Below are 14,508 nucleotides of genomic sequence, written 5' to 3'. Positions count from 1 at the left end.
GAGAGCTGTGACTATTTGGTCTGGAGAAAAGAAAGCTCAGAGGGTATCTCAACTGTGTCTATAAGTACCAGAAAGGAGGATAAAAAGAAGATGGAACCATTTTAACCCATTTTAGCTATTTCTAATCTAAACTAGAAAGAAGATAGTAATCCAAGGTATTTTATTTGCCTTTTAGGGACTGGAAAATACGCATTGTCAAGGCTTTTTTCTCCTTGCAAGCTTCTGTGAAAAATTGTGAACTTCAAGTGTCTCATAACTCATTTTATATTGATCATAAACATTCCCGCATAGGCAGGAAACAAGAGGTATCTCTCAAATGTATTGTCTGTGTTTATTTCCATCTGAAGAAAATCAATGAATAACAAAAACTGGTTTCCTATGAAAGAGAATATCCTTCTTTCTTTGGCAGTCTGCTCTGAACTTGAACACACTCTCCACAAAGAAGCCATTTAAAAATTGCTTTCAGTTTTACAGCAGTTTCAATAGCAGTTTAAAGATGCCTTCAAATTATGGAGCTGAACTGAAGATATGATTTCACCAAAAAGGAATTTAGAAAACAAACACAAAGGGAACAATAGCACAGTCACAAATACTGGTAATAAATACTTCTTTATGGACAAATTTTATTATGTTCTCTGCTTTGTATTAAATGACCTTACTCTGAGAAGGGTACCAAGCTACTTCTGAATAAACATTAACATAACATTTTCAAAGCAGTAAGAGAGATGCTCGCTGATATATTTCCTCCAGTGCAGTATTTCCATTGCAGATCTCTAAGGTGGCTTTGCAAAGGCAGGTTCACAGATGAACAAGTGGGGGCAAATTGTCCATGCATGAAGAGGCCTGAAGTTGGATTCCCAAAGCTGGAAATGGCACCTAGGCCCAGGGCATCCCCAGACAACACCCTCATCATAAAGCAGCACTGTTTGGTTAAAGAGGTTGAGTAGAACAATATCTGTTATATCAGACTCATTCTGATGTTTACTTGAGGACCCAGTAAAACATAAACATAGGTCATTTGAATTAATTTCTCCCTGTTATTTCCATGGCAACTATAAGAGACACAAAGAGCACAACAACACTGTTTAATAGAGAAAATTCTCAGGTGCAAAATGTGTGAATACCTTGGTACATATGACTGCATAGAGTGGACAGACTAACATAACTCCACCAACTGTGTGGCTGGAACATCTTAAACTGTTTTTTAGTTGTGTGGAGCAATGCAAAGATTACATACATGCATCTGAATTTCATTCAGAAAATTTAGTGTTGCATGGCAAAAAATTCTGATCCCAAAAGAAATCAGGTTAAAAAAATGTTGAATTTGAAAGAAAAGGTAGCTTGGACCAGAAACATTTATGCTCCAGTAGCCTGTAGTTTATGTGACTAGCTAATAGAGCTACATTTTTAAGAAGAAAGGAAAAAATATGCATCTTTACCATAATAATTTTTTTGTTGCTGTGGCTTCACTGGATAAAAAGATACAGAGCAACTTGCTAAGGAAACTCCCACACATGGATTTGCAATGTGACATTCTGTATTTGTAAAGCTTTCTGTGGAGGTATTGTTTGAAGAAACAGTTTCCAGCATCTAAATCAGGAAGGAAAAAGGAGGTTGTTTTATTCTTGCACTTCAGGAAAGATTATTTCTAAAGATCACACAATAAATAATAAAGAAAGAAAGAAATGGAAATCCTCAGTGGCCTGGATATATATATATTTTTATTATTTTTTCGATTGTGCTGCATGAACTGGAATAAGAAGGTAGGAAGTGGGCAGTCCACTGGAAGCAATCAAAATAAACTGCACTTTGAAAGTGCTTGGTATTAGAGTAACTCTCCTGGGTAGCCAAGTTAAAGTAATGCAAGTCCCCAGAAGGGCACTTAAGTCTCTGGAATGATTGCAGCTCACTCTCAGCTGGTTGTGACTGCAGACATTCTGACACGTTCTGAAAACTGAACAGGATGCTGACTAGCCTGGGGCTGCCCTGCATCAGAGCTGGGTGAATACGTGATAGGGAATGTCCCCTGCCCTGAGGCATCTGCCTCAGAGATCATCTGAAAACTGCTGCTGACAACTCACCAGACTCTGCACAGGCTGCAGGGGCTGCTTAGCAGGCAGGTTTACAGGAAGGATGAGAAGTTCTGCTTTCCGTGGATTTACCCACCTCTCTGCTCCTACTCAAGCATGAATAAGGGACAGCGAAGAGACCTATGTCTGCCAGACCAGCCCTCAGATGAGGCTGGTCCAAGGTGAACACGGGGAGCTGCTCAGGGCCAGCAAGATGCAAGGCCAGGAAGAGCACATCTTCAAGGCAGGTCAAAAAGCGAGGAGGAAGAACTTGAATTTAAACACAGTTCCTGAGTTTAAATGCAATACCTGAGCTAAAGTGGAAGAGGCTTCTATGAGGTATCTTACACCTCTTCCTCACCACATGGTTGTTTTTATAGGAATTCCATCCATGGCAGCTGAACCCTGAGGAGCAGGTAGGAGAGGCTCCTCTCTCCCCCTGTTACACAAGGTCCCACCAGTCTGCAGGATTTTGAAGAGTTCCTTCTCCCTTCTCTCAGTCATTTTGACAGCTATGACCACCATATAGCCCTATGGTATTTCTCAGTTATACTCATCCCTCAACTCATTGCACAACGTATTATGGACCCAGAAAACATATTGTAAACAGCAGTGTCTCAGGTATGCTAATAAAATTGGTTTTCTTCAGATGTTTAGCTGCCAGTGAGCAGAGTAAACACGTATTGTGGAAGGATGTTCTTCTGACCTGCTCCCCTTCGCAGGGCAGAATATATTAGAAATGGAAAACACTTAATGTTGTCTTGGCTGACTGCCTTGCTCCCAGCAGGTTGCTGTCAACTGAGATCTGTGATTCCCCATTCCCATCCTTGCTGATTCTCCTCTCAGGTTCCCAAAATGAAAGTGGCAAACACATGGTCCTCTGGATCCTTACGTTCTCTTTCAAACCTCCTGCTGGTACTGCTGTTCTTTGGCAGTTCTTGGGGTCTGGGTGCACTGTTTGCAGATTAAGTAATTCTTGCCTGCTTCCACCGATCCTCCTGGTTTAATTTTTTTTGTACGAGCTTATGTAGAAGTCAATTCCTTGCCAGCACCACAAAGCCAATGCTGTGTTTTATGCATGACTAAGCTTCCTGTGCGTATTAATTGCATGCCTGGAAAGGTCTCCAAAGGGTGCGTGTATTGTGAGTGCACGGACACACAGGGGCAACACAGAAAAGGGAGCAAAACTGTGGCAATGCAAGTAGACCTTCTATTCTGACACTGCTCCAGAAAGACAGCTTTTAGGGGAGTCCTGTGCGCTGTTCTTTGTAGTGGAGGAGAGGCATGGAGCTCAAGATGGTTGAACTTGCACTGTAGGCAATTTGTATAAATTTGATAAGTTTCTTCATTTAATATACGAGGCGAGGAGATGGCTGCTTCATCCACATACCAGTGAGAGGACTGATGGCAATACTGGAGAACCCCACGGGCTGCAGAAATCAAAGCAGAGAGCTTCCTGGGAAAGGGAAGTTGTACAAATTCCTCCAATTCTGATTTTGGGAGATTTCTTTTCATAGGCTGACAAAGCTCTCCCAGAGGAGCTGAAAGTCCAACAACACTGAGGCTGAACCCCTCAGATACAGCTGCTCTTTACAGGCTATTTTATTTCAGCCTCCCCTCCAGAATGGTTCAGGTTTCATGGTTATTTCAAAAAGGCCTCACAAGCAGCTGCTGCGTTTGGACAGAAAACACTCCTGGTCTCTGCCTCTGATGAGCTTTCCTCTGAGATCCTGTCAGAATGGATAACTTGAAACCAAACACACACACATGCACAAAACAATAATAAAAAGCCCTATAAAATCTTGTGAAGTTTCATCACTATTTTCGGAATACAAATTTTGGGACTTATCTGAGTTAATTGAACTTCCGTCTTATGACTCTGGGACAGGCGGTATTTATAGCAACCTAATTTAAGTTTTCACTTCCCCAACTGGATCTGCTGTTAATATTAAATGTATAGAAGGGTTTGGATCTCACAGGAGGCTCATTTTCCTGGATAGGAAGGCTGCTGTAAGCTGGTGCTCAGCCAGGTGCCAAAGGACAGCTCTGTGGTCACATAAATGATGTTGATATGTTGATATGCCCACAGTTACATAGCAGGAAATTTCCTCAGACTTGTCACAAGCTTGTGGAAGAAATCTGAAGGAAGGAAAACAAATTAATTCTATATTGTTCCTCCCTTTATGCACATATGTCCCAAGGCAGTGGTTGTTTGCCTGACTTCTCCCTGCGGGTGTTGGAGCTCACAGAGTGCTACGTCGCTGGCTGGGGACACACAGAATTAAGATGTGAGTGCCCACAGCTCATGGGTGGCCCCAGTTAAAGCTTAGAGTGAAACCCAGGGTGACACCGTGGGGATGGAGCCATAGAGAGGGATGGGGCTGAAGGATTTGGATAGATCGCTACGTGCTGAGATAGAAAGCCAAGATATAGGGCTGGGGTTCAGGTGATGATTCTGCTCTGTGCTCACAGCTGCAGCACCAGCCAAAGCCTCTGACATCCTGCAGGAGGCCAGAGTGCATCTCATTGACCTCCAGATCTGCAACAGCAGCCGCTGGTACGGCGGGGCCGTGCACAGCCACAACATCTGTGCTGGGTACCCGCAGGGCGGCATCGACACCTGCCAGGTAGGAGCTGCACCCCAACACAGCACTGTGCTCTGCATGCAAACCACCCCCCAATAACACTCTGTGCTTCACTGCAGGGCGACAGCGGCGGCCCCTTGATGTGCAGGGATAGACACGCTGACTTCTTCTGGCTCATTGGTGTGACCAGCTGGGGGAGAGGCTGCGGTAGAGCACATCAGCCTGGAATCTACGCGTCCACTCAGCACTTCTACAACTGGATCCTGACGCAGCTGAGAGCAGCGGCCCACCCGACATCGCGGTCATGGAGCCATTACACGACCGCCTCATCCCATTATCATGGGCAGTATGTGGCGCCGACATAACCCAGCACATCAAGCTCTTGTCCGTATCCAGTCCAGAAGCTCAGGGAATTCTTTGCTGGGGTGCAGGAGCTCCTGCAGACCCTAAGGGGGAGCAAGGCTTAATTAGGTGCATGACCCACAGCGGGATGAAATGCACCACAACCCTTTATTTTGGGGTAATGCCCAATGGCAGCCCCACTGCCAAAGTTCTGCTCTGCCCCATCCACAAGTTGGAAAAATAAAGCTTATTTTCACAACCATCCCAATCTCTGCTCAATTCAATCTCATGTAGTTCCAGAGGTAACCGCAGCCCCATCCCTGGGTCTCTCAGTCCATCCCCATCAGGAGTTGCTCCAGCCCATCCCCATCTTGGGGTCTATCAGTCCATCCCCATCAGGAGATGCTCCAGCCCATCCCCATCTTGGGGTCTCTCAGTCCATCCCCATCAGGAGTTTCTCCAGCCCAGCCCCATATTGGGGTCTCTCAGTCCATCCCCATCGGGAGTTGCTCCATCCCATCCCCATCTTGGGGTCTATCAGTCCATCCCCATCGGGAGTTCCTCCAGCCCATCCCCATATTGGGGTCTCTCAGTCCATCCCCATCAGGAGATGCTCCAGCCCATCCCCATATTGGGGTTTCTCAGTCCATCTCCATCAGGATTTGCTCCATCCCATCCCCATATTGGGGTCTCTCAGTCCATCCCCATCGGGAGTTCCTCCAGCCCATCCCCATATTGGGGTCTCTCAGTCCATCCCCATCAGGAGTTGCTCCAGCCCATCCCCATATTGGGGTCTCTCAGTCCAATGGTTATTATTCTTGAGTGGCTTCTTTCTGGCTATTTTCATGGCAGGTATGGATGTGGGGTTGGGCACTTGAACCTTGCTGTGTTGGGTGGCAGGAGTGACTCACGAGCTGGCGAGCACCCTGGACATCCTGCCAACACTGACTGCCCTGGCTGGAGCAGCTCTTCCCAATGTTGGTTATGACCTGAGTCCACTGATGTTTGAGTCAGGGAAGGTGAATCCTGCAGGTCAAATCCAATGTGGTACATGAGGGCTGGGAGTGAGACCTGGTCATTAGCGAGGGAGCAGGACAGACCCACAACCTGGGATCTGTTATGGGGTCTGGGCTTTCCCTGCAAGCCAGACTGCACTCCCAAGCCCTCCTGCTGCTGCTGCTGCTTGTAGCCTTTTGCTACTCCACCCCCCTCTGCTGATCCTAAACCCACCAGACCTGCCCCTTCCCCCAATTTAACCACATGTAGCCTCAGAGCTACCCCAGAGCTTCAGCTCAGTGACAGCGCTGGATAAGAACACAGGATAAGAACACAGCAAAGAGCAGGATGGTCCTGACAGCTTCAAGGAAGGAAGCCTTGTACAGTTAGTGTAGAGAGGATGTGCCGGTCAATCATAGAATTTCTCAGGTTGGAAAAGACCTTCCAGCCCCACGGCTTTGGGGTTCCACTTGGGGTTAATTAATAATTAATAAAATAATAATAATTAATAAAATAATTCTAAACAAAAACATTAAGGTGGATTAATGTGATTGTAGGCAGGACTCAGTAAAACAACCAGCTCAGCATTCAGTTTGTTTATGCATGATTTCTTTGCCCCTTTTCTTTGTTTTCAGTGCTTATTCATCTTGCTTGGCTCCTCCCAAAATAAGCAGCTCCCCTCCCCAGTTCATTTTTCCCCCTGTTTGCTGCATTGGAGCCCAGATTTGGTGTTCCAGATGCTGTTGGCTGAGGGCATCGTGTGCTTTGGGGCTGTGACTGAGTTCCTCAGTCCTACTGGCCCTTCTCCATTCCCGTCTCCATAAGGATGCACATCCTTCCATCAGACACACATGGAGCCGCTCATCTGCCCCTCCACCCCCCTTTAACCTCCTGGATAACACAACTAAGGGGGCAACTGAGTACCCACGGACCCCCCCTCGGGTGGCACAGCCCTTGGAACCGGCGGTGCTGTGACATCAGCGTTGCGGGCAACGGCAGCGTCCGTGGCGACGAAGCCGGTGGTGCTGCGCTGCCGTGCGATGATGATCGTGCCCTGGGGGGCGATGGTGCCGCTGCTGCCCCTCGTGGTGCTGCTGGCCGCCTGCCGGCCCGGATACGGATACACCGGAGCTTGCAAGTGAGTAGCCCCGATGTCAGCCCCGATGGGACGGACGGCGATTCGGGTGTTAAATTGATGCGTTTCTGGTTGCAGCACCTGCGGGACTCGGCCCATGGCTTATCAATACGGGGCATCGAGAGTGGTGGGGGGCAAGGATGCTTCACCTGGGGCCTGGCCGTGGATTATCAGCCTCCAAAGTACGTGGTACGTGGGCACGGGGCACATCTGCGGAGGGTCCCTCATCACCCCGCAGTGGGTCCTCACGGCGGCGCATTGCTTCGACCATGCGAGGTAAGGGCCATCCCCTTCCTGGAAGCCCTCCTTCCAGCTTCCAGCAGCCCCAAGCTCTGCAGCCCTCATACCCAAGGCACACTTGGGATGTCACAGCCCTTGTAGGACCGCTTTCCTCCCTCCTGCATAGTAGAGATAGCCATGAACTGCTGTCTTGCTGCAGGATGTCGTCATATTCCTCCTGACCCTTTTATCCTCTCTTCTTCCAGCCCCGACACACCGTGGCACGTGGTGATCGGGGGCCACAATTTGAAGCAGCTGGGCCCCGAAGCTGTTGTGCGCAGCGTGGTGCGGGTTATTCCACATGAGTACTACCATAGGGACAGCATGGCCAACGACATCGCGCTGCTCGAGCTGGACCAGCCCGTCCAATGCAGCTACTACATCGAGCTGGCCTGCGTGCCCGACAACTCGGTGCGAGTGTCGGAGCTCACTGACTGCTACGTCGCCGGCTGGGGACACATGGGAATGAGATGTGAGTGTTAAAGTTAAAGCTTGGCATGCTACTGAGACGGGTCGGGCATCCCTAATGGCTGCAATGAAAGCCAGTGACACCATGGGGGTGTATCCATAGAGAGAATCCAATTCCCAAAGCAGGGAAATGTCTTGAGACACAAAGCCAAGCTGTAGGGAAAGGGGTTCACACACAAACAGGATAACCAGCAAGGAGCCCATGGTGCCAATTGTGCTCTATGCTCACAGCTCTACAGGAATACGTCGAACCGTACCGTGTCCTGCAGGAGGCCAAAGTCCATCTCATTGACCTCCAGATCTGCAACAGCAGCCACTGGTACGCTGGGGCCATACACAGCCACAACATCTGTGCTGGGTACCCGCAGGGCGGCATCGACACATGCCAGGTAGGAGCTGCACCCCAACACAGCGCTGTGCTCTGCATGCAAACCAACCCCCCAATAACACTCTGTGCTTCACTGCAGGGCGACAGCGGTGGTCCTCTGATGTGCAAAGATAAAACTGCTGATTACTTCTGGCTCATTGGTGTGACCAGCTGGGGGAAAGGCTGTGGGAGAGCACAGCAGCCTGGAGTCTATGCCTCCACTCAGTACTTTCGCAACTGGATCCTGGTACAGATGGGATTGCTTCCAGCAGAAGCGCCTACTTCAACACCATATCCAGTCTATGTCACTACCTCCTATCAGAGGCCCAAACCAACGTACTCGAGCCCATTTAGACCGTGCCCATTTCCACGCCAAAAACTCCTGGATTTCTTTAATATGCTCCAGGAGCTCCTGCAGAGTTTAGGAGGAAAGAAAGCTCGATTAGCTGCATGACCCCCAGCAGGCTGCAATGCACCAGGACCCTTTCCTTTGGGGTAATGCCCAATGGCAGCCCCACTGCCAAAGTTCTGCCCCATCCACCCTCCTCTGACTGCAAAGTTGACCCAGTTGGACAAATAAAACTTATTTTCACAGCCACTCGTGTCTCTTAGTTCAATCTCTTGTGCCAGCCAAAGGCTTCCATACCCAGCACTGTCTTGGGACTCACTGGGGTGAGTAACGCACCAGCCAACTTAATGCTGGGTCAGCTCAAACGCCAAGAGACCAAATCTGGATGGAGCTAATGGCTGCCCCACTGACTGTGCAAGGAGCCAGCCAAAGGTATTGCCTGGATGCAATTCTTGTGCTGTTATTTGAAGGATCTGTGGGCTTGCTCTGCAAATCTAGAGAGTAAAGCTGCATATATTTGGCACTGCTGAGCACCAGTCCCAGTAGCTGGAGAGACATTCATGGTCACATTTATGCAAGGACATCGCTCTGTGTTAATAATGTGTTTTGTCACCCACATCAGTGTTTATTCTTATTTATATAATAAATATTATTATACTTATTATATTTATTATAATATTTATTATATATTTATTATTATATTATATATATATTATATACTTATTATATTTATCCATATTCTTGAAAATCAGAGCCTGAAATGGGGTACACTGGGCACAGCATAGTCATCCAGTCAAGGAGATTCCCTTGCTATATTTCACATGGGTGCAGCCTCGCTTTCACCTTTGATGTCACAGATAGAAAGCATTACATTCAGAGCAGCTCTCATGTTTCTGCTGGTGGACTGTCTCTTTGCTATGGGATCCACGAACTCATCAGCTAGTCCAGACTTAATGAGCACAGCTTCCAGTCCTGAATAGATCCTGGACAATATAAACATGCTGCTGTCTTCTGTTGTCTTGATGTAGCCACTGTTGAGCAAAGCAAACAAAGTCAGCCCGATTTTCTTACATTCAGATTAATCTGTGAGGCAATAGACAGACCTCCAAGATTCCCTGCAGCCGACTATTGACACTGGCAATGGGACAGACATCTAGCACAATCTGCAGCATGTCATCCATAGCTTCCAGGGTCTGTAAAGAGAACAGTGGGTTGTGGAAGTCTTTCAGGGTTCCCTTTCATACCCAGGAGACTGCTGTGAACCCCTCTGGCTTCCAAGGAAGGATACCCACAGATCTGTGCACAGGGGCACCCTGCAAGGCTGCTGCACTCAGAGCAGGCTACAACACAGGCTGTTTGCCAAGCCCAATGGAGCCACAATGGAGATGGCAGTCAATCTCAGCTGAGAGCCCAAGGAAGTGAGAAGGAACAGAACTAGGACAGCTGACTTAAACTGGCCAAAGGATATTCCATACTATATGACATATTGTGGGAGGAGTTTTGAAGGGGGTAGAACTTCATGTAAATCTCTTCCACTGCTAGGAGGCTAACTGGACACTGATTGGTAGGTGGTGAGCAATTGCTTTTGCATTCATCATAACTATTATCCTTTTCTCTATCTCAGTAAATAATTCTATCACAACCCATGAGTTCTACTTTGTGTTGTTTTTTCCCCCTTTAATTCTCTCCTGCAATCCACTGGAATGGAGTGGAGTACTGTAACTTTCTCTTCCAACAGAAAAACACATTCATTCACAGACCTTGTGAAATGTGATCTTTCAAAAGGCAATGGGACCAGTAGGCTGCATTCCTATGTACCATCCCACCTGCCCCTGTGTTCTTGAGAACTCCACAACTCCAACAGAAGATATTATCATATTTAAATGCCTTTTGGCTTACCCCTAAAGTAACTTTCTCCATGATTTTTAGTGCAACTTTTTCACCAGTAAGAAGATGTCGCCCGAGTTTTACCTTTGCAAAACCACCTACAAATCAAAACACAGATGCTTAAAGTTGAGCGTGAATTCTTCTCTAATATAATATTACAGGTAAAGCAGAGTACCTAGCATACACTGTGTGTAATGCTTCAATTAGAGGAAGAGGTAATCAGCACCATCAATTTCCAACTGGTTTCAAAAATCCAATTTCAAGTTTATCCAAATGAAACCTGACTTAGAGAACTGACAAGAGCTGTTAATCTATTCTCAGATTAATTCTAGAGTGGTGATGCAGACTGTTAGGCGTGCTGTTTCTGTACAAAGATGACACTTACCCGTTCCAACTGTTTCATGGAATTCCTAGTACTTGAGAATTTCCTCGTAGTCACTGACAGACATCCTGAATGTGCAAGAACTGAAGATCCTCCAAGCACGTGCAACGAGGAAGTGCCAGCAGTGTTCACATCCTACTTAGGACATATTCTTAGAGGCAGAAGGGACACTCGTGGCAGATCCAGCAATGCTCATCTTCTCACCAACGTGCATCCCCCTCTCACCCAGCAACAACAAAACACAGTGCATGAAGCTGGCTTCACTTAGGTTAACAATATGGAACATCCCTCAGGGCTTTGTGCCACAGAGCAGTAGCAGGGCTGGACTACAGCTTGAGGAAGCAGTGGAAGCCTTTCCCTGTATGGTTACAGTGTCCCTGCACGCACCCCACAGCCAGAGCGTAGCAAGCTGAGCTGCCTTGATGTTTCTTGCACTCATCCCAATCTCTGCGAATGAAAACTCAGAATTCAGTCAAGGCGTTGAGTGAGCACGAGCGTGCCTTTATTCTATAGGAGAAAGGAGGGGGCGTGAGGTCTAAAGGAAAGATGGGACTCATCCTCTCTTGTCTCATGAGAGTGGCTCAGAGACTGTGCTGTTGCCTGGAGCCTGGGACTGGTGGTTTGATTCTATGCCCTCCTCCGAGATGCTCGTCTTCTCCTCTGTGATGCTGACCTGAGCCTGCATGGTGGTGTCGCTTTCAGAGTAGCTGCCTGGCATCATGGAAAGGATGAGAGGAGTGTGAGAATTGGTTTGCACAAGTAGTTAGTACATGTAGAGATTTTTTCCCACAACACCAGGAGAGAGCCTGTGAGGGAGAATGCTGAAATGAGGCAAAAGGATGAAAAAAAAGGATGAGATATAATACAAATAGAAGAATAAGTACATATTATACATACTACAGAAGAGGGAATCTCAGGCACAGAGGAGCTGTTGCTCATCACACAGCAGTGCTGTGTGATGCTGATTTCTGATGTTGTGCCCTTAGTTTCAGGAGAAACTCATGGCTTTTGATTAAAAGCCATGATGTTACCAAGGGAAGGTCGTGCCTGACCAACCCAGTGGCCTTCTATGAGGGAGTGGTGGCACTGGTGGACAAGGGGAGGGAAACTGGTGGCATTTAACTGGATTTCTGCAAAGCAGCTTGCTTGATCTTGGTTTTCTGTACAAACACAGACAATGATAAGGGATCTCACAATCCTGACTTCATAGGTTTTAAGTGGGAGATGTCAGGAAAAAAAAAATAAATAAAGGGCATATGAAGAAAAGCTGCCAACAGTTCTACAAGGTGAACCACAGCAACTTGAAATGATGCATCACAGGTGGTGCCACCCAAGTGACAAATCAGCGTTGCTGATTTATATTTATTTATCTTGGTCAACATCTTTATATTAGCCACCTTTAGACTTAAGATCTTGCAATTGACTTCCCTTACCGCTATCTTTTTTCATCTCCTTTAAAACAGAAGCTTGAGGAGTTTTGGTAAGACTCTTCCTGGTAGCACCTCCTAAAGTTAAGCTCTTACTCAACTCTGAGCTGATCACTTCTTCATTCATTTTACATTCTTCAGTATTTTCATTCATACCTGTTTCTTTTTCTTTAGTTGTGATTCCCAGCTCATAAGCATAGCTTGATGGAATGTGAGCATTTGGTTCCAGCAAAACACTCTTCCCATCTTCTTTTCCAGTTTTCTGAAGTAAGTTTCCTTCTTGTAGAATTTTTCTCCTTTTTACCTCATGTTTCAGCTTTTCATAGAGTTTACTAAAAGGGGATGTTTCATTTTCCTTTTTAGTATTTTCTTGTATTTTGAAAGACTTGAGTGTTTGTAGCTTAGCTGGCATGGCTTTGGAAATGTTTTCCTGTGTACTTTGTTTGTTTTCAGCGGTGTTCTTTTCTTTGCACTCAGCACTATCTGAAGAACAAAGACTTTTAGATCCTGAAGTTTGTTTGGATAACAGTCCACTTCTGCTACCTGCTGAACATGAAGAACCTGCAGCTTTTCATCTTTTGGAGATCTGGATCGTCTCTTCTTCAGAGTTGATTGGAGAGGATATTCAAATCTGAAAGAACGATCAATAATGGTTAACACATCCCCATGTTTCAGAGCCACGGGCTGCTGGAAATAATCACCATTCAGCTGTGTGGGATTTACTGTACTTAAATTAGTCAGTATCACCTCCTTGTTCTCATTTACTTCAATTTTACAATGTTCTTTCGAGACCTGAGGCAAATGGATGCGAATATCACATTCTGTTCTCCTTCCAAACAAACACGAGCTGTGCTCATTTATGTGATTATGATTTGTTGATTAAACTTTTTTCTTTTTTACCTTCTTTCTTTGTGTTCTGTGCATAGCAAGAAGGTTCTTCTTTTGAAACTATCGCTTTAATCAAACTTGGCATGCTGGCAGCAACCAAGAGATCGTCATGACCTGTCTAAGAACACCTGAGCGCTACTTAGCCAATTTAATTAATTTACCTTGAACAGTCCCTGATATCAAATTCAATCAATTCTGTTTGATACACCAAAAAATCACTGTCTGATCTCGTTATACTTAGTGTAGAGTTTGTAGAAGCTCTTGAGGTTTTTCTGTTGGAGAAAAAAACCAGCTTTTTCTCTAAGGCCATAACTGAGTAGAATGATACACATGAAAATAGAATGACTTCTCCAAACAGGGGAAAAAGTAAAAGCAGGCATTCGGATTCATTCAGCTCATATGACTGTGACCTGAATGGAATGCAAAAGGGAGTGATGACCTTATTAAGATTTCAGACTTCAGTAATGCCTTGGACAAGCAGTGCCTCCAACAGTATTCTCTTAGAAAAGCTAGCAGCCCATGGTTTGGACAGGTACAATCAGCTCCTCATGCACAGAAGTTATTTAAGCTTTGATATGAAACTTCAATTTGTCGGAATTTGTATGTATGTATATATACTTTTGCCAACGATGATCACACTCAATTTTATTATATCAATTTTAAAAATTTAACCAATTATTAGCAAGCTCAACTCCTGTGCTGGTCATACACCACCTGTGAAATCTCACTTTGTGGTATTCACTGTTTATGTTAAAGTTTAAGGGATGTTAAGATTGTGACCCCCCCCCCTTTTCCCTTTACCTTGTTGCCACTGTGTTGTTTTTAAGCCCATCTCAGGGCATGGCTCTGTGGGTTCCCCCACCCCATCAGTCACAGAACAGGGCTGAACCAGGCCTAAAACACTGACACACATTCTATACACATCAGTCATGTCTTAGGAAAAAAGTGATAGAGACTTCTACCTTGGTCAGTCAGTGTTATGATGAATATATCCTGCTGGTTCGTGGGCTGTGGATCGCTGTAGCCCCCATGTGCAGCTTCTGGATGAGAAAGTCTCATCCCCTCTCAGCTGCCTGAAAAAAACAAACAGAAACGTTTCCTTTATTCACAGCAACTTAAAGGTGCTGCATTGCTCTTATCATAATGACCGGGGAACGTGAACATCAGAACACTCACATTTTAAGCATCACAGAAGCTTAGTAATGAGCTGTAGCAATGTTTTACATAGGATCACTGTTTAAGTCCTAGCCTTCTCGACTTCCCATTTATTGAAGATGGCTCTATTTGGTATGGCACTGAGTACATATTTCAACCCTGTGATCCACAGCTGTGAC

At 46.0% G+C, this 14,508-nt stretch overlaps 2 protein-coding genes and 1 long non-coding RNA gene across 8 annotated transcripts in view; 2 read left to right on the top strand and 1 right to left on the bottom strand.

Moving 5' to 3' along the window:
• LOC146753697 (acrosin-like) overlaps nucleotides 1-5,258 on the top strand; it is a 32,116-nt gene extending 26,858 nt beyond the window's left edge. The window contains exons 1-3 of one of the 3 annotated variants that reach the window (XM_085528380.1): nucleotides 4,072-4,357; nucleotides 4,542-4,696; nucleotides 4,774-5,258. In XM_085528380.1, coding sequence (XP_085384506.1) covers nucleotides 4,261-4,357; nucleotides 4,542-4,696; nucleotides 4,774-5,019 — 498 coding nt within the window. In that variant the 5' untranslated portion in view covers nucleotides 4,072-4,260 and the 3' untranslated portion in view covers nucleotides 5,020-5,258. Of the gene's footprint in view, nucleotides 1-4,071; nucleotides 4,358-4,541; nucleotides 4,697-4,773 lie in introns of those variants that run through there. The other 2 variants (XR_014939204.1, XM_085528381.1) reach the window with 2 other exon arrangements.
• A 1,713-nt stretch (nucleotides 5,259-6,971) lies between these two features.
• LOC107306626 (acrosin-like) lies at nucleotides 6,972-8,839 on the top strand. Its single transcript, XM_015849938.3, has 5 exons — nucleotides 6,972-7,130; nucleotides 7,206-7,403; nucleotides 7,613-7,878; nucleotides 8,106-8,263; nucleotides 8,342-8,839. The coding sequence occupies exons 1-5, from the start codon at nucleotides 7,033-7,035 to the stop codon at nucleotides 8,693-8,695; spliced, it is 1,074 nt and encodes a 357-aa protein (XP_015705424.2). The 5' UTR covers nucleotides 6,972-7,032; the 3' UTR covers nucleotides 8,696-8,839.
• A 412-nt stretch (nucleotides 8,840-9,251) lies between these two features.
• Nucleotides 9,252-14,487, bottom strand: LOC107306740 (uncharacterized). Of its 4 annotated transcripts, none has more exons than XR_014939903.1 (4): nucleotides 14,137-14,487; nucleotides 12,443-12,917; nucleotides 10,863-11,680; nucleotides 9,252-9,621 (listed from the first exon to the last, which is right to left on the bottom strand). It is a non-coding gene; the product is annotated as an uncharacterized LOC107306740 (long non-coding RNA). The 4 variants fall into 4 exon arrangements; XR_004305655.2 differs by lacking the exon at nucleotides 14,137-14,487 and adding an exon at nucleotides 13,336-13,442; XR_014939901.1 differs by lacking the exon at nucleotides 14,137-14,487 and having other exon boundaries at nucleotides 12,443-13,129.
• Nucleotides 14,488-14,508: the final 21 nt, after the last annotated feature.

The sequence above is a fragment of the Coturnix japonica genome, chromosome Z (genome assembly GCF_054131305.1).
Source record: "Coturnix japonica strain WE chromosome Z, WE-NBRP24, whole genome shotgun sequence".
Classification (NCBI taxonomy): Eukaryota; Metazoa; Chordata; class Aves; order Galliformes; family Phasianidae; genus Coturnix; species Coturnix japonica.
Note: the sequence above shows the minus strand (reverse complement) of the source record. Positions and strands in the feature narration are given on the sequence as shown.